General features: G+C 38.4%; 2 protein-coding genes across 3 annotated transcripts; both read left to right on the top strand.

The window, feature by feature from the left end:
• The first annotated feature begins 1,823 nt into the window (after positions 1–1,823).
• On the top strand, positions 1,824–4,284 carry LOC118433562 (zinc finger protein 37-like). 2 transcript variants are annotated; one of them, XM_035845564.1, is made up of 4 exons: positions 1,824–1,979; positions 2,167–2,324; positions 2,655–3,062; positions 3,621–4,284. In XM_035845564.1, the coding sequence occupies exons 2-4, from the start codon at positions 2,217–2,219 to the stop codon at positions 4,050–4,052; spliced, it is 948 nt and encodes a 315-aa protein (XP_035701457.1). In that variant the 5' UTR covers positions 1,824–1,979; positions 2,167–2,216; the 3' UTR covers positions 4,053–4,284. The 2 variants fall into 2 exon arrangements, with proteins under 2 accessions (XP_035701457.1, XP_035701456.1); XM_035845563.1 differs by having other exon boundaries at positions 2,167–2,336.
• Positions 4,285–9,494: 5,210 nt separating this feature from the next.
• Positions 9,495–11,187, top strand: LOC110862470. The gene is made up of 2 exons (XM_022111664.2): positions 9,495–10,038; positions 10,509–11,187. The coding sequence occupies exons 1-2, from the start codon at positions 9,720–9,722 to the stop codon at positions 10,985–10,987; spliced, it is 798 nt and encodes a 265-aa protein (XP_021967356.2). The 5' UTR covers positions 9,495–9,719; the 3' UTR covers positions 10,988–11,187.
• Positions 11,188–23,465: the final 12,278 nt, after the last annotated feature.

Genomic DNA, 23,465 nt, shown 5'->3' with positions numbered 1-23,465 from the left:
CCCGACCTGGCCGACCAATTTCAGCCACTGATGAGTTCACGTGTTCAAAAGTCCAAGAGTTTGTGATGCAGGATAGGCGTGTTACTATCAACCAAATAGCTGAGGAAATGGGGATTTCACGTGGTAGCGTAGGTTTCATTCTACATGAAAAACTTCGGCTTTCTAAGCTATCCTCTCGTTGGGTTCCACGCCTGCTTACACTAGCACAAAAAGAGGAAAGAGTGCGATGCTGTCGGAACCTGTTAAATTTATGCCAATTGGATCCGGTCAACTTTCACACCAAAATCGTTACTGCGGATGAGACATGGATCCACCACTATGATCCCGAAACAAAACAACAATCAATGCAGTGGCTGACTACTGGTCAAAGTGGCCCAATCAAGGCAAAAGCAACGAAATCTGCAGGGAAGGTTATGGCGACTATTTTTTGGGATGCCAATGGAGTTCTGCATACGGATTACATATCGAAAGGAAGTACAATGAATGCCAATCATTATGTGAAAGTCTTGGAGGAATTACGCTACAACATCAGAAATAAGAGGAGGGGATCCCTGCAAGGTGGACTTTTCCTGCTTCACGACAACGCATCGTCTCATACTGCTAAGATTGTCAAAGCTGCGCTGGATCGATCTGCGTTCTGGAAAATTGATCACCCCCCATATTCTCCCGACCTGGCACCCTGTGACTACTACCTTTTCCCACATATGAAAAAAATTATCAGGGGAAGGAGATTCGAGAGTGATAACGAGCTTATCTCGTGTGTGCATTCTATGCTAAACAGCTTCACTAAAGAATTTTTTTCTGAAGGCATGAAGAAACTGATACAAAGAGCTAAGCGTTGTATTGAATTGGGAGGAGATTATGTTGAAAAGCCGCAAAATGAATTGGAATAAATACCTTTCTTTGACGAGATAAATCATTATTCGCATTATTTAATGGCCTCCCCTCGTACTAACAATGAGGATGGGTGAAGGAGTTGTCGCCGATATCGACCGAGCTAATTTTAAATTGTTCACACTCAGAAATAAGTGGACCCGTATTTCTGAATGTTTACGCCCGTGGTGGAATTTTCAAATCAAATTAAGCGAAAAACCGGATTTTTTAAAACGCTGAAACTTTTCGAATTTTAACCCAATTTCAAAAGTTAAACCCACTTTTTGCTCAGAATTGCATACGTCCCTGAAATTATAAAAATTAATTTTAATTAATTTTTAAATTTGATGTATTAATGCCATGTCTTAATTTTTAAGAAATGCTAAAAATGATACTTTGTTTAATTAAAAGTTTTTGAAAGATGAATTTCTATAATTTCAGGGAAAGTAATTCTGAGCAAAAATTGGGTTTGATTTTACAAATCGGTTAAAAGTTACAACATTTTTAAACTCTGGTTTTTATCTGATTTTTTTAAACTCCACCGTAAACATGTTCATTTAAAATTAGTCCGGTAGAATTATTTCGGTATCAGTTTTGTCAAAAATCAGTTTTGGTCAAGTTATCACGATATTTGTGTCGAGCGGAGCTCAGGACAAGGAATGTGGGAATGAGTTCATGTGAAGCGACGAAAAAAAATTAAGTTCGATGACCTGCACACAGAAAATAATGGATATTTTATTTTTTATGCTCAATTATTAGAGGCCAAAATTATTTGTATCAAAGAACCTTTTAATCCAAGTAAAATGTAAGGGAAGGAGACAGGGAGCCCTTAATTTTTGTAGGAATTCGTCACCTCTAAATATAGCCTTCACTGTTCTGCGCAGTTAGCGGTCTTGTAATAAATGCCTCAAAGTTTGACCCAACGTATTTTTATCCACATTTAACATAATCCACCTTGCACAAGGTTGTCTCGGTTATTTGGCAGCAATTTTGAAATTTCATTGACGTTTTTTTACGTATGTAAATTTGATTCAAAGACGTATCCTGTTAATAAAAGCGCCGAGTGTAAAACTATTGTAAAAATTTTAAACGTAAACCAGCTATAGGTAAGAAATTGGAAATATATTAGTTTGGATACTGTGAAAAAAATCCTTACTGATATTTCTTAACAGTTCGAACTACTTGTGAAGGTTGAAATTTTGATAATTTAAAACATAAATAGGAACTTTTAAAATTATTAAAGGAATAAATACATAGTATCTAACAAAATCTTATTTCTTTACTTTGTTTCAGTGAATTCTACCAGTCCGCATATTCCAAGAAAATCTACAAGTCTAGAAACCATGGCACCAAGACGACTTCTACCGCGAGAGTGTCCTCACTGCTGCAAAATTTTCAAAACGGGATGGCGCTTAAAGCTTCATCTCGTATGTCACGAGACAGATGCGCAGGTTAAGTGTGACGTATGTTGTCCTGTCAAATTACGTATAAAGGTGCTCTGGTGTGAACATTAAAAGAAGAGTACAATTTTTGAGTGATTGTCCACCATCATCCTTCATCAGTGACCTTGGTTTGACCCACGTTTCGCGATTAATTGAGCCTTACCTGTCAGGTGAGAAATGGATCGTAATTTTCTGATCCCCAGAACCAGTCCAAGGTCACTGAGAAGCGGTGAAGATTGAAAAAAACTGACAAATTGCACTCTTCTTTTAATGTTCGCACCATACATAATTCTGAAATATTAACAAAGTAATAACTCCCCCTGTACGTGTTGTTTACAGATTTGTAAGAAAGTCTTAAAAAATCCGGTAGTACTGAAGACCCACGTTCGGGTGAGCCACATCAATCAGGAAAAATATGGGTGTCCAATTTGTCCTCGTGAATTTATGATCGCGGCAAATTTGAAAAGACATGTAGACGCTCTCCACAGCAAGATACCGGAACCACGCTTCCCATGCAAATTTACAGGCTGTCAGAAAACATTTAAGAACAAAGCTTCGGCCTGGTCGCATTTCAACGTGGACCATGCCGTGAATCCTGTCCGATTTCGGTGTAGTCTTTGTAGCAGAGAATTTAAGGCGAAAGGAAACTTAAATCGACACATTGTTTCTCACACGACGGAGAAGGCCTTCAAGTGCGCCACGTGTGAGAAGGGTTATCAGCAAAAGTGCGAGTTAGTGAAACATCAGGTGAGTTGCTACATACATACATACTTTGTAGGTAAATTTATCTATGGTGTGAACATTAAAAGGAAAGGGTACAATTTTTGAGAGCTTTTCAACCATCATCTCTCATCAGTGACCTCGGGGGCGATGGGTTCACTCTTAGAAATTGGGTATTAAAAACATTAGTGCTATTGATATGTGACGCGTTGGTATTAAACGTTTCTACTACCCTAGTATAGATTCGGAAATGAAATAATACTGTGTGGTAATCATTTTATTACTAGTTAGTATTAAATTTTGTACCGGGATTAATTTTTTGAATTTATTACCAAATCATTACCAAGGCGGTAGAGTCACATATCAATACCACGTTTACTCATTTTCTTAAGAGTGTTGTCATAATGTTCGCCGTTAATTGAGCCTGTTAGGTGAGAAATTGATCGTAATTTTCCGATCACCTGAACTCGAACCAGGTCACCGAGGAGGAATAAGGGTTGAAAAGTATGTACTCAAAAATTGTACTCTTCTTTTAATGTTCGCACCATAATGTTGATTTCCTACTAATTTCCAACATCATGCCAGGCCACACATCAAGCGAAGTGGGTCAGACTTTTGCTAAATTGCCCGTCGTGTCCACGCACTTTCTTGGACAAATCCGGTTTGCTAAGACATTTTAAGGATCACCACGTCAATGAGAGGAACTACCCGTGCAGAAAGTGCGGCAAGATACTAAAAACTGGGGATGGTTTGAAAATGCACGTAATGGCGGAACACTCAACAACCCCGGGAAAACTGCAGCATTCCTGCAGTCGGTGCGAATATACAAGTTTCCACAAAAGTGTGGTACGGACCCATGTGAAAAGGGTACATTTCGGCGTTGTGGGAAAGAACGAATGTTATTTTTGTGGGAAAAGATTCTTCGCTTTTTCTCAACTTGTCGCGCACTGCAATTGGAGACACACAATGGACACAAATAGAAAATTTGGCATGTATAAATCTTTAAGCAGTAAATAATTTTTTGATCATATTGTTACCGACGGCGGTGCATTGGATTTGGGGACACGATTAAAAGTGAATACACACTTAATTTAAATATTGATACTTATGTATAAACTATCACCTTGGGTATACTTCGTTTTATTCCTCGTATGTAGTAGGTGAACGATTAGAATTAAATTTATGGAATATTTCAGATGTAAATTATTGTAATTAACATTTGATTAAAATATTTACATTGGTTTATGTACATCAAGTTTTCGAAATTCATAGGAACCTTGCCCATGACTCCGATTACGCACTAATATTAGGTAACCAACATACATACAGGGTGTCTCATTTATCTGTGCAAAGGTTTGAGACAGCCCCGCTCAAAGGCGGGTAGATAAAATTCAAATTTGTTTTCAAAATCGGGTAGAGCAACTTAAAAAATAGTTCTGTGAATTTTTTTGTTAACTCGTTTTCAAAAATGACCCCACTGTGCTCAGTTAAAGTAGAGGTACAGGTGAAAGGCTTTTCCAGTTGAGGTTGCCACGAAAGTGCTATCAAATTGAGCTTAAATTATTATGTCGTAAATTAAATTTGTACTTAATTTATTAAGCAGTGTATGGTAGAGCTGCTAAAAGCCAAGTCTAGAGTCTGGAACAATTAGCACCTTGGAAATCCAATCAATTGCTGAACATAGCAAAAATCAGAAAAATCGGTTGAACAGCTTGACCAACCAGGAAAGTCCTAACTCCATACGCTGCATGGGAAAACTGTTAAAATCCAATAAATCAACTTTCCCGGGACTAATTTAAACTGATTTGCGAAAGATTATAACAAAAATGGCCAAGGTCCAAGCCTTGAAAGTCCACCATATCGAGAATCAGGCGACCAACGCTGAAAAGCAGCATGAGAACCAACCAGAGGGTGTCGTGATGAATTTGTCGTGACAATCGATGAAGAACTCTTCAGGGTGGACGGCCATAATAGGACGAGGTCAATATTCTACACGTGTCCAGCAGAAAAATGCTATTGAAGTGGGCATGGGTCAGAAAAGAAAGTTTGGCAGCCAACCCATGGTCACCTGTGTTCTCAACAATCGTGGACGTCTCCACTTTATGCAAGTACCACCAAATGTCAAATTTAATGCAAACCTGGTCGCTGAGAACTTTTTTCGGCCGTTGGTGGATAACAAAGTTCCAAAATTGTAAAATGGGGAGGGGGACAAAATTTACAATCCCGACGGTAAGGAGTGATCGCACCCTACGATGGAAACTCCGCAGTATGCAAAAATCGCACAAGATAATTTTGATCCTGATGCAATTAAAAATCAAGTCAGACCTAGTGTGTCATCCGACATTGGCCGTTTGGAATTTTTCCGATTTTCCTTCCTGGAACAACAACTTTTACCCTGGCGAGTTACGAATCTGGATGGACTCTGGAACGCTTAAAATGATGAGTGAAAGAAATTCACCCCAGAAAAGTTACAAGGAGTTTTTTCAACGGAAAAAAGTGATGCATTCTTGTATTTAAGAACAAGGGCCATCATTTCGAGCAAGTTTCGAATCAAAAATAGATTATGTTGTATGTTAGAAAAATGGTCAAACTTTTGTTCAGATAAATGGGACACCCTCTGTATTTCGATACATACAAGTCAGTTTTTTATAACATTTTCAGATATAGGATTTGGTTTACCTAGAAATTTCATAATAATTAAATTGATAACGGCCTGTTATGCTCTTCGTTGTGGTGACAAATGCATACATATATTTCATCTAAATATGTACATATTATATTTCATATTTCATATATATACATATCAGCTTAACAGTTTTAAATATGCATACAATGATGACCTTAATTTTGACCTGCGAGGTCATACAAGATCTAAAACTATCAAACACCCGTCAAGCGTGTCAATTGAACAGACTTGTAACGCTGAACACGATTTTGATGTTCATTTTGAAGAATGATACACGACTTTCACCCCTTGGTTACCTTCGTTTGTAACGGTTTATTCATAATTTAGTCACTTTTGGAAAAATATGTCAGTTTTCATGTCGAACTCAATTTATTTAAGCCTTCTCAATACACCTGAACATAGTCATCTAGTGGGCAAGTTGAGATTTGCCAACACAAAATCATTGCACCTAAAATGTACATGTGTACATTTTTCACAAAAATTCAAAAATTGAAGCCATTCCTTGGTCGATTGACCTGTTCTTAGTGGCGTTGAATTCCTACATTCGTGTCCCAGGGTTTAAAAGATTTCCACTTTTTGGAAAAGGTGACAACTTTTAATACAATAACGATAATTATATATTTTATTTTATTTCACGTTCATGTGACCTTTTCCAAAAAGTGTAAATCTTTTAAACCCTGGGACACGAATCTAGGAATCCAACGCTACTACGAACAGGTCAATCGAACAAGTAATGGCTTCAATTTTTGAATTTTTGTGAAAATTTCATTCTATTATCGTTGCATAATCTTTTCATCATGCCCCGGAGATGGTAAATTTGGTGGAAACAGGAGAGCAAATGCGACAAAACATATGTTTTTCAACAACAAACGTGTGTTCGCCAGCAGTGGTGGTGGTGGTGAGGTTCACTCGGGGAGAAAAATTGAACTCCTCCGCCACTCCCACCACCACATCTCCCCGAAGATGGGGTCATGAGAGAAAAATGCAGAAAGTACACCAGAATGAGACAAGTTGTCACCTCTCTCGTCTCAAATGGTGTATTTGTGCTGTATTGAGAAGGCTTAATGATATAATAACCAACTTTATATTATTAGATGTGGGCAAAAACCATCATCTCCACAGCTGTAATCCTCTCTGTCGGCGTGTCGCCATCTGATGGGCGACGGTTCTATCACCACGAATCTTTGTCAGTCTGGACGGGAATAGATTCAATTATACGGTTAAGCCATACTTGACCGTGAAACAATGCGGAAAGAACGACCCGTATCAACAATGGAACTGGTTCCCAAACTCTACCGATCAAAGCCAAGCTTCAAAATTGTGCATTTCCGGCGTACAAGGGAAACCGTGAAAACTGAATATGGAGCCGTGCCAAGATGTCCTTCATCAAAAATGGGAAGCCATAAAAATGGATAAATTATAATTTCTCGTTAATTTTATCGTTAATTTAAGACCAAAGGTCCACAACGTTGGTCTGAAAATAGCAAAAAGAGTGATCGAATTTTATAAAAGTAAGGATAGGATCCTGTGCTAACTGTGGCGGGGAAATTCCTATTTATAATATCAATTGGAATAGGTTGATGTATATCTTATATCCACCTGTACCTCCAGTTTGGTAGGGTAAATGTTCCTTATCTTCACAAATCCAGCTTAACCGTCATGTCCAATTAGATTAATTTGCCACCAGCTTTACTATGCATTGTGTCAGGTATGGAACCATTCGCTACTTAATAAATTACAAATCACATACAATGACGTGCCGCATTTGTTGTTTGTCACAGGACCTGAAATTCAGGCTCGGGATTAGTCTGGATACAATTGGAGTGGGCGGCCGTCCTAGGAATTAAATTTTAAAAGCAAAGCCAGGGCGTCGAATTATTTTGATTACATATCATTCCGCAGTGACAATCAAAATTTTATTGCCGCGTTGTAAACGAGTCTGCTTGTAATACTAACGACGGGAATTAAGGTTGACTCGAATTATTCTTAGAAAAATATCGGCGTATCCATAATTAATTGGAACAAATTGTGCCCCATTAAAGTCTCAAATGCTTGTAATTCTACGCATAAATAATAAAAAATAAATTGTAGATAATTTTAAATATATTTCCTCTTATTAACTAGGGGAACTTCGGCGGTGCCTGTCGAATCCTTAGTTCCCATATATTCCAAAATGAGCACAACATAAGAGTTGTAACCCAAACCGAAGGAATTTACTTGCAAAAATCACTACTCGTCCAGTCGTGACGATACTTGTGACTAGCGTAGGACAGTGGGGGGAAGAGAGGAAGTGAGCGAATATGCCCCTATTTGCGATTTGTGACGGTCAACTAACTCTCCATCGCTTCATTGTCACTCGCTCACTCACTTCCTCTCTTCGCCCCCACTATCCTACACTTGTCCCAAGTATCGTCACAACTTGTCGAGTAGTGAGTTAATTCCTTCCGTTTGGGTCACAACTCTTATGTTGTGCTCATTTTGGAATATGTGGGAACCCTGGATTCGACGGGCACCGCCAAGGTTTCCCTAGTTAATAAGAAGATATATATTTAAAATTATCTACAATTTATTTTTTATTATTTATACATAGAATTACAAGTACTTGAGACTTTAATGGGGCACAATTTGCTCCAATTAGTAATGGGTACGCCGATATTTTTCTAAGAATAATTCGAGTCAACCTTAATTCCCGTCGTTAGTATTACAAGCAGACTCGTTTACAACGCGGCAATAAAATTTTGATTGTCACTGCGGAATGATATGTAATCAAAATAATTCGACGCCCTGGCTTTGCTTTTAAAATTTAATTCCTAGGACGGCCGCCCACTCCAATTGTATCCAGACTAATCCCGAGCCTGAATTTCAGGTCCTGTGACAAACAACAAATGCGGCACGTCATTGTATGTGATTTGTAATTTATTAAGTAGCGAATGGTTCCATGCCTGACACAATGCATAGTAAAGCTGGTGGCAAATTAATCTAATTGGACATGACGGTTAGGCTGGATTTGCTAAGATAAGGAACATTTACCCAACCAAACTGGAGGTACAGGTGGATATAAATAGGAATTTCCCCGCTACAGTTAGTACAGAACGAGTTCTACAGAGCAGTCAACATAAACATAATTCGTACAGTATAAAGAATTGGAAAATCAAAGTCAGCGCATTGGTGGGGGTATTTTGTCTGGCATTCATACCCGGGTGTGTGTTAGGCTATGAGGGTTCCATTTGTAAGTTAAACTTTTAAGGTCATAGTGTCCTTAAACAACAAGTATAACAAAACGTATCCATGTTTTGCCAACAGACAGCTATGGGGATCCCAGGGATGATATCCATGATATCCACAAAATTGGAGGAAAGGTATGGAAACCGTTATTCACCCGCTATTTAAATATCGTATTCTTAAAAAGTGCGACCAAGTAAATCTTCTCAGAAACACGTTTTTCATACGTACAAATATTGTTAGTTTACTTACTACCAAGGTGTTAATCTATGCCATTTTTTTGAAAAATTTCTTCGTTATCAAAACTATATTAGAGTAAACTTTTTATTTCAAAATTTTATTTCAAAATTTCAGCAATTCAAGAGCACGCTTAAATTAAGCGGCTTAATAAGGGGTTTATGCCGGTTATCTTTCACAGCCCCCGACAGTTAATTTTCATTTGGTCACCGACACAGGGTGATCAAATGAAACATTATATATACATTAAATTCCACTAAATATACTCGTGTTAAGATTTTTTAATCACTTATTATTATAATCAGGCGGCTTCAGTACCAACCTGGCCAAACAATGTCATTCCCTACGAAATCAGCCCAGACTTTGACTATTTAGACTTGACCGCCATAGACATTGCCATTCAGGATTACCATGCCAAAACTTGCATCACCTGGAAACGCCGTACCACGGAATCCGACTACGTTCAATTTTTCCGAAATGTATCCTGACTAGGATGCGCATACTCGCAGATAGTAGGATTCCGTAATGGGGAGAGTCTCATGGTTTTTGAAAATTGCCGCGGCAACAATACTTTTATCCATGAAATGGGTCATGTCGCTGGACTAGGTCACACACACGAGCGTTCCGATCGGGATGAGTTTGTCTACGCTCCAGGAACAAATTGTGGTGGCCTTGGAGGCAAGTCGGACTACGCACCTTACCTCCGTCTCTACGACTATTTAAGCGTGATGCACTACCAATGTCACGAATGCTTATCCCCCAAGTTACCCGGTGTCCCATATTGCGGTCAATATTTTGAAGGGGGGAGATTGAGTGTTTTGGACGCCGAGATCCTGAATGACTTATACCAGTGCACAGGTAAGTTTGAGAGTAAAATAATTATTAAACCTTTAAGTCGCAGCTGAGGCAATTGTCGTTTTGTAAAAAAATGGTATAATTCGGGAGTAAGACAAAAGCCGTCCTGACAAATTGTAACACAATTTTCGTTTCTAGAAGGTCACTGATTTTCACAATTTTCTCTCCGCGGAGTAAAATCTTTTGGAGTTTGAGGGATTTCTCCTATGCCAACTAAATGTTAAATTTTGTCATTTTCGTGACAAAATTTCTTTTTCTTTTTCCGAAAATTTGGATATTTACCTATCTAACTCAATGTTAAATTTGGGATTTTTCATTTTTTTCGAGTTTTATTAAAAATCTTGAATTTCTCCTCCTACTCAATGATCACAACATACTTCTAACGTCCCCGAATTAATACATACATGTTCTTGTGCTCAATGACACTCGTTAAAGGGTTAAAACAGTAATTTGGTAAAAAATTATGATTTCAGATTCTGGGCATTCCCATCGTTTCCGGGTACCATCACGACTAGACCAGTCCACAGCTTTTCAGTTTCCCGTCACGCCAAACTCCGGGACAAACGCCATCTGTCGGGGATACGTTAATGGACACATCCTCGTTGGGCAAGCTCTAAGGACGCTTGAAAGCTGTTGGTTACCTAATGCGGACACTGGCGGAGAGCAAGGAATGTCCGCGGTTGGGTATGAAATATTGGAAAATTACCCAAAAGCTAGGTGGGTCATTCCCACTGTGGACAACAATGGTAACCCATCACCCTATCTTGTTGCTGGAGGTCGTACGAGTACCCATGAAACGGTGTATGTTGGATTATGCCGTAATCTTGTGGTTGATGGAGGAACTTCGGTGGGTCAAAGGGTTGGATCAGTTTTTGCCAGCAATCTTAATGAGGTTGTGGTTTCCTATGGGGGTAAAGTGTACAGGTGTGCATACCCCCCAAATCCTTTATGATTACTAATATGGTGTGAACATTAAAAGGAGAGTACTTTTTAAAACGCAAAGCTTACATATGGCGGGGGGTACTCGCCTTTTAAAAATCACATCATAGTAGGTTTGTGGAAAACCAGAGTACTTAAATGAGGCACCTTAATATGTAAATAAAATTATTAATTCTGTAGATTGTTCCGATTAATAAATGTATTCAAACCTTAGCACAAATTTATCCCTTATTCAACTGCTAAGATATATCAGAAAATAGGCAGGCTTACGAACAAAGAACATGGAAAACACATCAATTAAAATAATAAATTCTCGATCTCATTTTAGTAGGTCACAAAATCTTATAACATAGTTAACATGCATATTATTTTATCACATGATGTCTTCCCTTAATGCAATTTTGCACTTCATGTTATTTTATTTATCTAACAATGAGAAGGTGTAAGGTGGTTATCACCAATCTTGACTGTACTATTTTGGAATTTTTCGCACTCCAAAATTAGGGTAGCCGTATTTTCTCGTTTTCCTGAATGGGCATGTTCTCGCCTGTGGCGGAATTTAAAAAAATTCAGCTAAAATCAGGATTTTTAAAAATGCAGTAACTTTTCGAATTTTAACCCGATTTCAAAAATTAAACGCAATTTTTGTTCAGAATTACTTCCCTGAAATTCATACAAAGGAGTTCAACTTTCGTCTGCCATGGAATTGTTCGCAAATTTTATTGTTTCAATTTTATTCAAATTTTTTGGATTTTCCTAGAAACGGGGGGTGTGTCGATTTTTTTAAAAAAACATCTCAAACAATAACAATGTTTAATTTCTTATTCTTTCTTAAAATTTTGATCTTTGTGATCATTTTAAGCCCAAAATTTTGAAAATCCCACAGAACCTGCAAAATTTATGGAGGTTCGAAATTGGTTGAAAATGCAGATTTGGCGCAACGCCACGGCGCCAAATATGAGTTTTACACCGAAATACGAATGAATCCTTCATCTAGGGTCGGAAAATCTTTTCGGCGAACACCAACGTCACCAATTATAACGCTTATGAGTACGATTACAAGCATTTATGGCCAAATTTACTCGGTTTTATTTAGAGTCATCCTCAATCTCAGCACAGCTGCTGATATTAATCCTGTGCAAGGCAGAAAAAACTTTTCTAAAATAGTGAAATATGACATGATATTAAAGCATAAAATAATTTGACGCTCTTTCTTTGGCATTTGACCTTTCTGGCGTAGGCCGGCGGTCCACTCCAATTATATCCAGGACATGGATTCCAGGTATTACGATATCAAAACAAAATCCGGCAACTGATACTATGAAGTTTTTTATTGAGTCCAATAAAAGATTACCCGACACTAAACACCAGCAAAGCAGCCGCCAAATAAATTGGACATGACGGAAAAGCTGGATTCATGAAGGTAATGAAAATTCACAAAACCAAACTGGAGGTGACTTGAATATAAATAGGAGTTTACGGTTACAACAGAATCTGTTCAATACTGCAACAGTCAACATATAATTTATTCGGTTCAAATCAATTCGAATATGAAAGTCCGACCGTTCGTGGGTGTATTTGTCCTGATATTCATGCACGACTGCGGGGCAGCCCTTGGTGCTTCAATTGGTAAACCCGTCGGGGATAGTGGTGGTAAAAACATTTGTTAGGTTTATGGTTGAATTTTTAAAAGAAGAACTATCGTACTAAAAAAACAACCAGTACCTGGTTATTGACCTCGTTGGGCGATCGAGTGACGTAAAATTCACGACTAATTGAGCCTTATCTGTAAGATTAGGAATTAATGCCGATTTTACGGGCAATTTAACCCGACCAAGGTCACTGTGGACGGATGGTGGTTGACAAGTTTTCAAAAATGAGTACCTTCTTTCAAAAATTCAACAATAATGTATGACTGCACTATACAATTTGCTGAAAATCCTTCCAGTCAGTATTTTGTGTATGCATTTTAACATAAACCGTCTTAAAACTCTGCGAATACACTGCTTTCCTTACGATATTAGATAAAAGAATAAAAAATCCAGTTTTTTTAAATAATGCATAAATGTTTATATCTACTAGGTTACATTTATTTACTTACTTAAGACACTTTAAGGCAAATTTGCCGCTTTTACGTAAATGTAAACTTTGAAATATCCAGTTCAAGAGCAAATGTTGGGTACACCCACATATTTAGTGCTCACGGCAAATTAGGAGTTTAGGTAGACAACACATAGAAAATTAACACCCAAAGTTGCGGAAATATTTAGTACTGACAAAGACATTTTGTCAACTAACAAAAAAACGTGTTAATAAAGTAAATATGTGTAGGTGTTAAAAAAATAATATATTAAAAACCTACATATATGCAACTGTATATGTAAATAGTTTGAATAAGTTGATGTTGGTGGATTGATGCTGAAGAGAAATTTATGAGTTTTTATAAAGTTAAGTTTTCATAATGGTGAATATTATTTGTGCTGATTTTTAGCAGATGATTTACTTGGTTTAGCTGTAGGAATGTATTTATACAACTGGGCACAGAGAGCTTAATTTAAGACAAACATTACAACTAACAAGTTATTTCGAGTGTTGGAATTATACTTATAATGAATCTGAATACTTATATTAAAACTTATTAATTGGGTGTATGCAGTTACCATGATTCACAAGTTACGAATTATGTCTTCAGCACTTTATAATGCTCTTCTCCAAGTATTTTGCAGCAGCAAATACACTGCTTCACACCCCTCAATTATCCTCCTCCCGACAATTTTCCGCCCTTCACCCAACCAGTATAGTAGCCCCACACCCACCCCGACCCCAAACACGATGAAACATATCTTCAAATTATGCACCTTCACGGGGGCAAAGTGCGCACTGAATTGATTCTCCGCAATCAAGTCCTTCCCGCTCATCACCAAAATCCCGTAATAATTCAACCCCCGACTATTTTCTAGTTTATCGTTCGCCTTCAAAACTTCAATGGTGCGATGCACGTCCATATTTCTCAACCAATTTGAATAAATCCCGCTCTCCCACAACCTCGCTAACCCATTCTTTATCATCCCTGCATACTCAACATTATTCATATACCAAGGAACTCGCCTCGACAAGGAGTTAATCCTCCCAACTATTTTCTTCTCTTGAATAACATAATCCGTGTTTCGGCTGATCAAGAATTTCATCCTTTTTGAACCCGTCTCGTCGTCTAGGGCGGCAAACGTGGCAGGAATTTGGACCAGCCCGCGATCCGTAGAGCCAGGTTTGTTCCGACTAATATTGGCCACAACGGGCCCCACTTCGCCCGTTAACAGGATCATACTCGAATTTAGGCGGGTGTAGAACTCGGCAAGAGGATCCTCCCCATCGGCCAGGTCTGGCAATATGTCCTCCTTCAGGGTGGACAATACCATCACGTTGAACAATTTCCCCACGTAGGCTTTATACCAGGAATTCGTGGTAACCATGATGCCCGACCTGTCCAGCGCTTCCAACGTGTCCGGCGTGCTCGGGGGAGTTTCCATAACAAAGTAGGAAAGCAGATCGCCCTTATAACACGTCGAGATTATTGACAAGGTCACCGTCCACGTCGTTATTAGGATAGTGACCTTATCCAGGACCACCTTACCCCCCTCAGGGGAATGCTGAGACTGATCTAGCATCACAGAAAATACTTTGAACAGAGCGCCCCCAATACCTTCTCGCTTTTCGGAAAAGCCTAAAATACAGACAAACATGAGCAGAAACCCGATCCCAAGTCCGACCCAAATCCAGGTATCCAGTGGTTCCAGCAGCTTCACGAAATCTAGACTCCCACCCTGCCCGGTGTACAGGACCAGGGTAAATTCCAAATAATGTGTCGCGTAGTTTAGCAGCTGCATCTTCCTCACACTCCTGGCGGGAAATCTTCCTTTGTAAAACGCTTTTCCTATCCATTCGGCAACACTTGCATGTGCAAAGGAACGCTCACCCTTATACTGCATGGTTAATGAATAGTTGTAGTGGGTGCTTAACACGTATGCAGTGCAGGTCGAGAAACGCGTGGCTAATCCCCAATAACGGGTTGAGCAAGAGAGTAATTCTTCTCTACCGGCTGAAGGGGGACTACCGCCAACGTGTGAAATCCAACCGAACGACTTCTCCATGGGGGGAATCAGCCTGAGAGAATCGCGACTACTTTGATGATCCATCGTGAGTGGAATCGGGTCTCGGACGGAGAGGCAAATTCTGAAAAAGGTTTTGTGAAATTGATACCAGAGCAGGATGGTTGACGAGACGTAGTACGAATGCGATCGAAGCGTGGGGAGTAAGTGGGATCCAGGAAAGCGGGAATAGAGTAGGATGAAGTGGGGGTCCAAATTTGAGTGGGCTAGACCATAGAGGGCATAAATCAGGTGAGGATACCATTGAAGGGCATAGTTGTCCAGGAGGAAAATAATGCACGGGGAGGACCGCTGTGCCGACATCCATAGCCAGCTCAGCCGAGAAGTGTCCCTATAATTGCGGAATCGGTGCCATGTCCCGTTTAGTTTGTCGAGTACGAAAGATATCCCGGTTCTGAAATCGCCGGGAAAATAATCCTTTTTGTAATCGGATAAGATGTTGATAACACAGCCGTCAAACACTTTGTGGTTCATGATGCTAAATATTTCAAGACCTAGGGTTTGACCAGTTAGTTGTAGGAGAAGGTACAAGGTATGGAGTGTGAAATTCATTTGTAATTTTTGTAAATAGACGGAAAATGCAATTGTGTAAGGATGTATTATTTTTTAGGAAATTTAGGGATCAGGTTTCCAGAAAGCATTTACAAATCGTGGCAACAGGAATGAGGTAATAAAAGTACGACCTATGCAAGCGAGCGCTACACAATCGAGGAGGTTTATGTAGATACCCAATGTTTAAATTTTCTACAACCCGTGTCAAAGAATTTCAAAGTTTTCCAAGAAAATTACCACACTTTATAACCCTAATGGGCTTAATAACAGGAAGGTGGGTAAAAAAATATCTCCACGTGCAATTTTGTCGCTCATATTTATCTTGAATTACTTTGTTTACAAAATTGTGAAAGTTTTTCATATTAAACTTCATATAAAAAATTATTGGATGACGTACATACATTTGTACACTCTATGCCTAAATAATTTAGGCATTCCTATTCTTTCAGAGTGATTCTTGAATTGATTACTTTTCATTTCTTCAGTTTATTGAAATAATTGATGAACTACGTTCTGGAGCATGTGCCCAATGTACTCATTTTTGATTTTGATCAAGTTAGTCTCGTCGCGATGAGAATATTGAAAAAGGGCAGTACGTGTCGATTAAATTTCACCCGAACGGGTAACAAATTCTTGGTAATTTGTTCTAATCTGAGTGAATAACTAACGAATTAATAATAAATACATAAACTTGATCAGATGTGACGAGCCCTAGTGAATATTCTACATAGTAAATAATTTGTGCTATGAGGTTTGCTAAAAATAATGTTTAAAAGTCGAAATAAAAGTTAGTTAAAATTCTTGAGAAAAATTACTCAAATCATTGTCAACCCCACCACATAGATGCGCTCAGGAAGGGATAGGATGGGACGTCCTGCATGTACTATAAAAACTTGACAAAATGCAAGTTAAATATTTCCATGAATAAATAATTTTTCAGTTTATTTTACTGGAACTCAAGCATTTTGACGCTAAGGAGATGTTCCTTCAAGAAACAGGGGAGCGAATCCTGCGACGCTACTGCAAAGCTTGGGTCCTTCAACGTACATATGCATGTAAAATAGTAATATTTCAATGTTTTTTAACAGGTCATACGGTCACTTTTTTGGAAAAAATGAAATAACAAAAATGTCATATTTTTGTATTTTCTCTAAAAAAAACTCAACCACGAGGAAAATTTCAAAAGTGGCTTTAGCTTGTGTTGTGAAACATGCACTGCCTGGGTCCATCTCTGTTCAGAAAAACTTTTTCATTCAAAGTTCAATCACCCCGATTTTTGAGTGAAGATTGTCATTCACATTTCGTTATTTTCGAAGCAAACTGAAACAATTCGTTTCACTTCACATCATATGGCTTCATTTCTTACTTCGCCCCATGTATTATGCATATAAGGAAAATGAAAGGAGTGAGAAATCCTTTCATTCACACTCTCTCATCTGAAATTACTGGATCTTTCACTTAGGTATTTTCATTCAAATCGCCGGACTTTGGACATCTGCTGCGGAGTGGGAAACAGTAACGTGTTCTGTTGTGCGTGCGACGGCGGGTGCATCCAGGCGAGACCAGTGAGGGTCAACCCCGTCGTGAACGTTCCCACGACCGACATGACGGCGGGCAGGAGGCGGAGGCAAGTGCGGTATGGGTGACATACCTGTTTACTTTCATTCATTTGATTGATTAGGATTGAGAATGATAGTGAATTTCATGTGGTTTGAATGAAAATGAGTGAAAGATTCAGTAAATTTCAGATGAGTGAGTGTGAATGAAAGGATGTCTCACTCCTATCATTTTCACAATATGCTTCATATATGGGGCGAAGTAAGAAATGAAACCAAATGATGTGTAATGAAATTAGAATGAAAGAAAATGACTGATTGTGAGTGTGAATGAAAATGTTCAGTAAGAATTCGAGATGACTGAACTGTAAATGAAGAAAGTATTTATTAAACAGGTATGTTGGGCGGCAAGGGTCATATTTTCCCAGTGTTCGCTTCTCGAACATGGATACGAATCGGGACGGCCTGCTCTCACTGCAGGAAGCGTATCAGTTTCTGATGTCGGGGCGACTTGGGAATCCGATAAGCTTGAGGGGTACCATGGCGCTCGAATTTGATAGGATGGCTTGGAACAAAGACGGTTATCTGAGCCGGATTGAGATACGCCCGACTCTATTACCCTGTTTGCACCGCGCTGTTTGGAACATTCTAGCGAGAAATTTGTATTTTAGATGGGACACGAAATGATAAAATAGTCAATTATTTGTTCATTTTAATTATTTCATTGTCCTTTAAATATCTGGCAGTATGCTACATAAATACGCTAATGTCGGGACTGGGAATTTCTTTTGCAATTGTCACGCGATGTTGGGCAAGTTTTGATATATGGAGTTATACATAAATATTGCCAGGAGGCTAATACTAGTACATTTATATTAATGCGTGCGAGCTGATTTTTATCATGCCAGTAAAGTGAGGTGTTCAGCGAATACATATTTGAGTCACTACTATCTTGATTAATTTAAATTTTACTTTATTCATCAATGGCATGTCGGCGGACCAGTATTTTAGAGTTTCCCATAAGTAACAAGTTAGCGGGGATTTTAAACAATTCTTCAGCAAAAATGTCGGATTTAGTGAGACAAAGCAAATATTTTATCAATGATTAGTGAATCCGTACGCCACACAAGGTAATAACGCACTTGAAGCTGGATTAACCTCTTTAAGACCAAATTCCTCATATGACGTATTTCAAAGAACGTCCCTAAGAGATCAAATACGTATCAGACCATATCACGAATCGAAAAAAATCGGTCCATGACGACTGTCCCTTGAGTACCAAATAAGTACGTCATATGAAGAGCTTTTCAAAATTCATATTTTCTAAAAATGCGAGTGTTTCTTTGGTATTTTGTGGAAAACTCGATGGTAACAAGTGAACTTCTTTTTGATATTTTGCTTCACAAATTTTTGAATTTTCCCTATACCGACCAATGTTAAAAAGTTGATTTCTCGTGATTTTTGGCAAAGAAACCCTTTTCTCAAAGATCAAACAATAATGTTGCCGGTACATGATATGCAAAAAAAATACTCTCCATTCTGTTGATATTGTCGTTCGCTACTGTCAGATTACAAATTACAAATTTTATTTGCTTTGCTTTTTGTGCACCATTCATTTTCGGGAGAGCCATTGTAAATCACAGATTGGGTGATCAAGAAGATAAAAGCATCACACGCCTTAATTTATTGGTGCTTAATTTTTTAGAATTGTGAGAATTGGTTTAATATGTAACCCTTAAGTTTATCTAACGATCCTCAATCGCTTTGTCCAACCAGTCATTGCGTTTGACACCATTATCTGGATTTGTATTTGGGCCCCTAGTTCTGAACAGTTTTCCAAATATCAATACAAATTCGAGGAGTTCTTTTCAAAAAGCCCCTGTTTTAATTTCCAAAATCTATCGGGCGAATAGCAAGGTACTTAACGAGAGTTTCTTAAGCAGGAATTATTGTTATCCACAATATTTTTAAATATGCGAACAATTTTTTCTTCCGTATGATAAATTCCCTGCCCACCTTTGCCCCAGTCCGTCCCAAAATACCCCCACTTTCTACAAGAAACACCATCAATGCCATGAATAAGAATGTCACACATAAAATAAAGACAACCTTGATAGGTTCAACCGACATTGGGATAGCCTCCCGTTGGGGCAAGCGGTCATTGATAAAATTTTGTCTCGAAAAATACCACTTGAACAAGGGATTTTTCCAGTCGTATAGTTGGATCGCAATAACCTTCCTACGTTGAAGCAGTTTCCACCTCTCCTCCACACCCATGGTTTCCAAGTGGGAAACCGTTCTACGAAATATTGGCATAAGAAAGTTCTTGTATCCAAAGTCCGCGGAAATAAAAGTGAACGGGGTGTTATCGCTTTTCCCGTCAATGACGAGACGGCCCTCATAAATTCTAATTAGTTCTGTAAAGAACTCCAGCTGCTTGGTGTAGTCCATTAAAGCAAATGTACCGTCCACCTTAACACTGATGTTGGAGGATGTCAAGACCTTTGAGGTTTTGAAGTTGGTCAGAAATTGCTGTATTTGCCCAGATGGGGCATGAATATTGATAAATTTTAATTGATCATTTAATTTGAAACATAGCTTGACGAATTCTTTATGGCTTTCAAAATTTTGCACAAATGATGGTATTGTACTAGTTTTTAGAGTCGAATGCACCTGGTATCCATCGGCTTTACTGGTATGTCCACCCGTCGTAATAATTGGCAAGTTCGAGTCCACAAGTTCTTCCAAAGTAGTTGGTACAATTGGTCGCTTGGTGGCAGTTAATGAAGAAAAAATCTCTCCAGTGTACAAATTATTTGCTATAATGTAGCCCCCGGCTAAATACCAGACCGTTAGTATGGGTGCTGCTACCATATTTCTGCCACGAAATAGCTTTAAACTATCGCCATTAGTCTGACTGAGCAGGATGGCTGTGACCATGAAAAAATCGTCGATCGCGCCAAATCCGAACTTCTTCTCGTCCTTCTTGCTAAGCTGGACAAGGACTGTAACGATGATGCAAAAAAGAAACAGGGTGACCCACACTGACCTCGTGAAGGGTGAGAGGAAGGCATACATCCCTTGAGATTCTGACCCGCGGTGCGTCACAATGGAGAACTTGACCTTTTTCTCTACCCATTTAAAGACATATGTAGTATCCTGGGTTTCACCAAGTTTGCCATCATCGAAAATAGACTGAAGCTGGAAAAATGAAATTTGACTGGCAGGATGGCTCTCAGGTCCTGCGATTGAAAAATTTAGAGTTTTCGATAGAAATAATATTCTGCATAGCTCTGCTGTCGTGCTCTTATTCAAATTGGAGACATGTACTCTACAATCATAGTTCTCCAACTTCTGGGTAGTATCGATTCTGACGTTTTGCATGAGTAAGTTAGAGTTAAGAGAATACCACAAAACTGAAAGTTTCGATAACGAGATATCCTTAGTGACGACCCTTACAACAAATGGGTGCACTAGTAGAGAGGACGGAATACTTGGAACTAGTACGAGCTTAGGGTTGTTGGAATTAAATAGGATCAGTTTCGAGGTTCCAGAATGCATTTGATAGTACCAGTAATTTCGTGGATTCCAGGGATCTTCACTATGTTGTAGTAGATACGATGGATTAAATTGTGCTATGACTATACTTTGCAAGACATAGTGGACCGGGATCCCGTCAAAATATTCGCGAAATATGCCATCATTTAGCTGGAGGAATGTCACCAATTGTTTTTGCGATCGCACAAGTGGATCAAGACGAGATACAATACTTATTTCGGAACTATTTTGTACAAAATGGTGGAATAGAATTGTAGAATATGGATTGTTTTTTACGACTTGGTGAAAATATACTGGTTCATGATGGCAGGTTTCGTCATACCGCACGACAAATTGGAGCGAATTATCCGAAAATAAGTTGCGAGTTGTCAACAATGTTAGAATCATGCAAGGGAAATGAACAATGAAAAGGTAGATAAGCATGGTAACTGCAGCAATCGCGCTATAGTTTAGTTAAATTTGTGGCCACTTCGTTGTCAGGGAACACACAAAATTATCCGGTAATATCTATTATTAATAAATCGATGGTGGCACCACGTCACTCTACCTCTATCGAATAAATTTATTACGACGATGGAATTATTTACAACCACCGAATAAAATATGTTACCATACTGGTAATGAATTTACTACCAGTCGGTAGCTAAATAAGTTAATTACTATTATATCTATATCAATTACCGGATTATCTTCAAAGCAGCAATCGAAATACTAATATGTGTACATTTTTATTATTAGTGAGGCGTATTCTTCAGCTGGAAGATGTAGGTTTGATAACAACCTAATGCGTAAGTACGTAGAAAGTCTTAATGAGACTATAGGATATTATCAAATATTTTGTTTGCTCAGTAAAAAATAATTCCTGTTAAATATTTCAGTAAAAATAAAATGTCCTTCAATTTTCCAATATATTTTAGTGCGTTATATCTCAAATTGTTCACTAGAAGTGGCTCTATAGTTGACTTGGATGGTTTATGAATTTTTTCGACAATAGCTATGTATGTACCATGTAGGGTTGCCGCGGGTAGCGAAAATGCTACCTTACGCGACCCGCTACCCACTGTTGAACTACCCGTACGGGTACCCGTTACCCGCCACCCGTTATGAGATTTTAGTTGAACATTAACCAACTATCAAAATAAAATCGATTTAATTAATGATTTGCTCTTTGGCGTTGATAAACACGTTTAGGAGTGATATAAAAATATTGAATGATTAGCTAGATTTCATTGAATTTTTGTAATAAAAAACTTTTTGACTTAATCAATGTGACATGATGTTTTGAAACTTTCACTTGTAAAAAATTGTGTAAAAATAAAATTTTTACTTTTAATCGATTTTTGACGCGCACAAGAGTGAATGAAAAGATCGCGGTCCAAGATAAATCCGTCTAAATACTAGTAAAATTAATACTGACAGTTTAAAACATGCAAACTATGCGTGGATATAATTATTTATTCCTCCAAAGTTGGAAATGGGCGATTTTTATTAAGGAAGAAAATACGTAGAAGAGGACCTGTTTTGCTCCTGTAGGTAAACTTTGACCCTCAACATTTTGGTTGGCTCCAACCATCGCACAAATTACCACAAGATACGTTGGCTGTATTTATACTTTAACGTCAGAATTCAAAATTTCCTCAAAATTGAAGTTATACTCTTCACACAATCGCATTTTAGTTTTGCCTGGAGGCCGTCGCAGACCTTCTGAAAAGTAAGGCTTACAATCAGTTTAAACTATGATTTCATTACAAATCAAATGCATAAAATAAACTAACAAAATTGGTATACAATATACAATTTCTGTATAATCAACGGTTTGCATGCTGCACAGGGCGAGCTATTTAATTAAAATTGATATACCCGTTACCCGTGTGGGTAGTAGTTGCTAACCGCAATATATGGCGGGTAAGCGGGTAACGGGTACCCGACCCGTTACCCGCGGCAAACTTAGTACCATGTAATTTTAAATTACATAAGCGTTTATAGGAATTCCTTGAACTACAATTTATATAACTGTCTACAACAGCGATAGATCCTTTCAGTGTTTCGTTTCTTGTGCTGAAAAGCAAGAATCTACAAGAAACGCAAGGTGCAAGAAACACTCGCCATCTAGCGTCGCGCCCTAGGAAATATTGCGGCGGGAAGGAGTTTCTTGCGCTGTGTGTTTCTTGCACCTGCAAGAAACCACTTTCTTGCACTTATTTCTTGCATGTGGTAACTTGCACCCGAAACCCTGGAACCTTTTTATGTGAATAATTTATCTAGCAACAAAAGTGTCTTGAAAACTGACGAATAAGTGAAGTGAGTGTTTTAAATTTTTCAATAGCATTCGTTATGATGACCACTGACCACAAGACAGAAACTCGAGTTACATATTGACGCAAATCGTCAAACTGAATTTCGAGTGGCGAACAAACATTACCAAGTAAGCAATTTGAAATAGAGTAACGCCAAAAAATAACTAAGGTGAAATTGTGTAGATTGTTAATGTATGAAAGAATCCCATATTAAGAACAATTACACCAACTAGACATGCACCGAAACTAGTACTCGACCCGGCTGTGAGTACCTATGACGACTTATAAATATTTTGGCCGGGCACAGGTTTCTACTCGTTAGCAGAGTAGTCGGACAAAATTCAGGCCTTTCTTTGCAAAAA

This window comes from Folsomia candida, unplaced genomic scaffold, assembly GCF_002217175.1.
Source record: "Folsomia candida strain VU population unplaced genomic scaffold, ASM221717v1 Fcan01_Sc058, whole genome shotgun sequence".
In the NCBI taxonomy this organism is placed as follows: Eukaryota; Metazoa; Arthropoda; class Collembola; order Entomobryomorpha; family Isotomidae; genus Folsomia; species Folsomia candida.
This window is presented reverse-complemented; position numbering and strand designations above follow the sequence as displayed.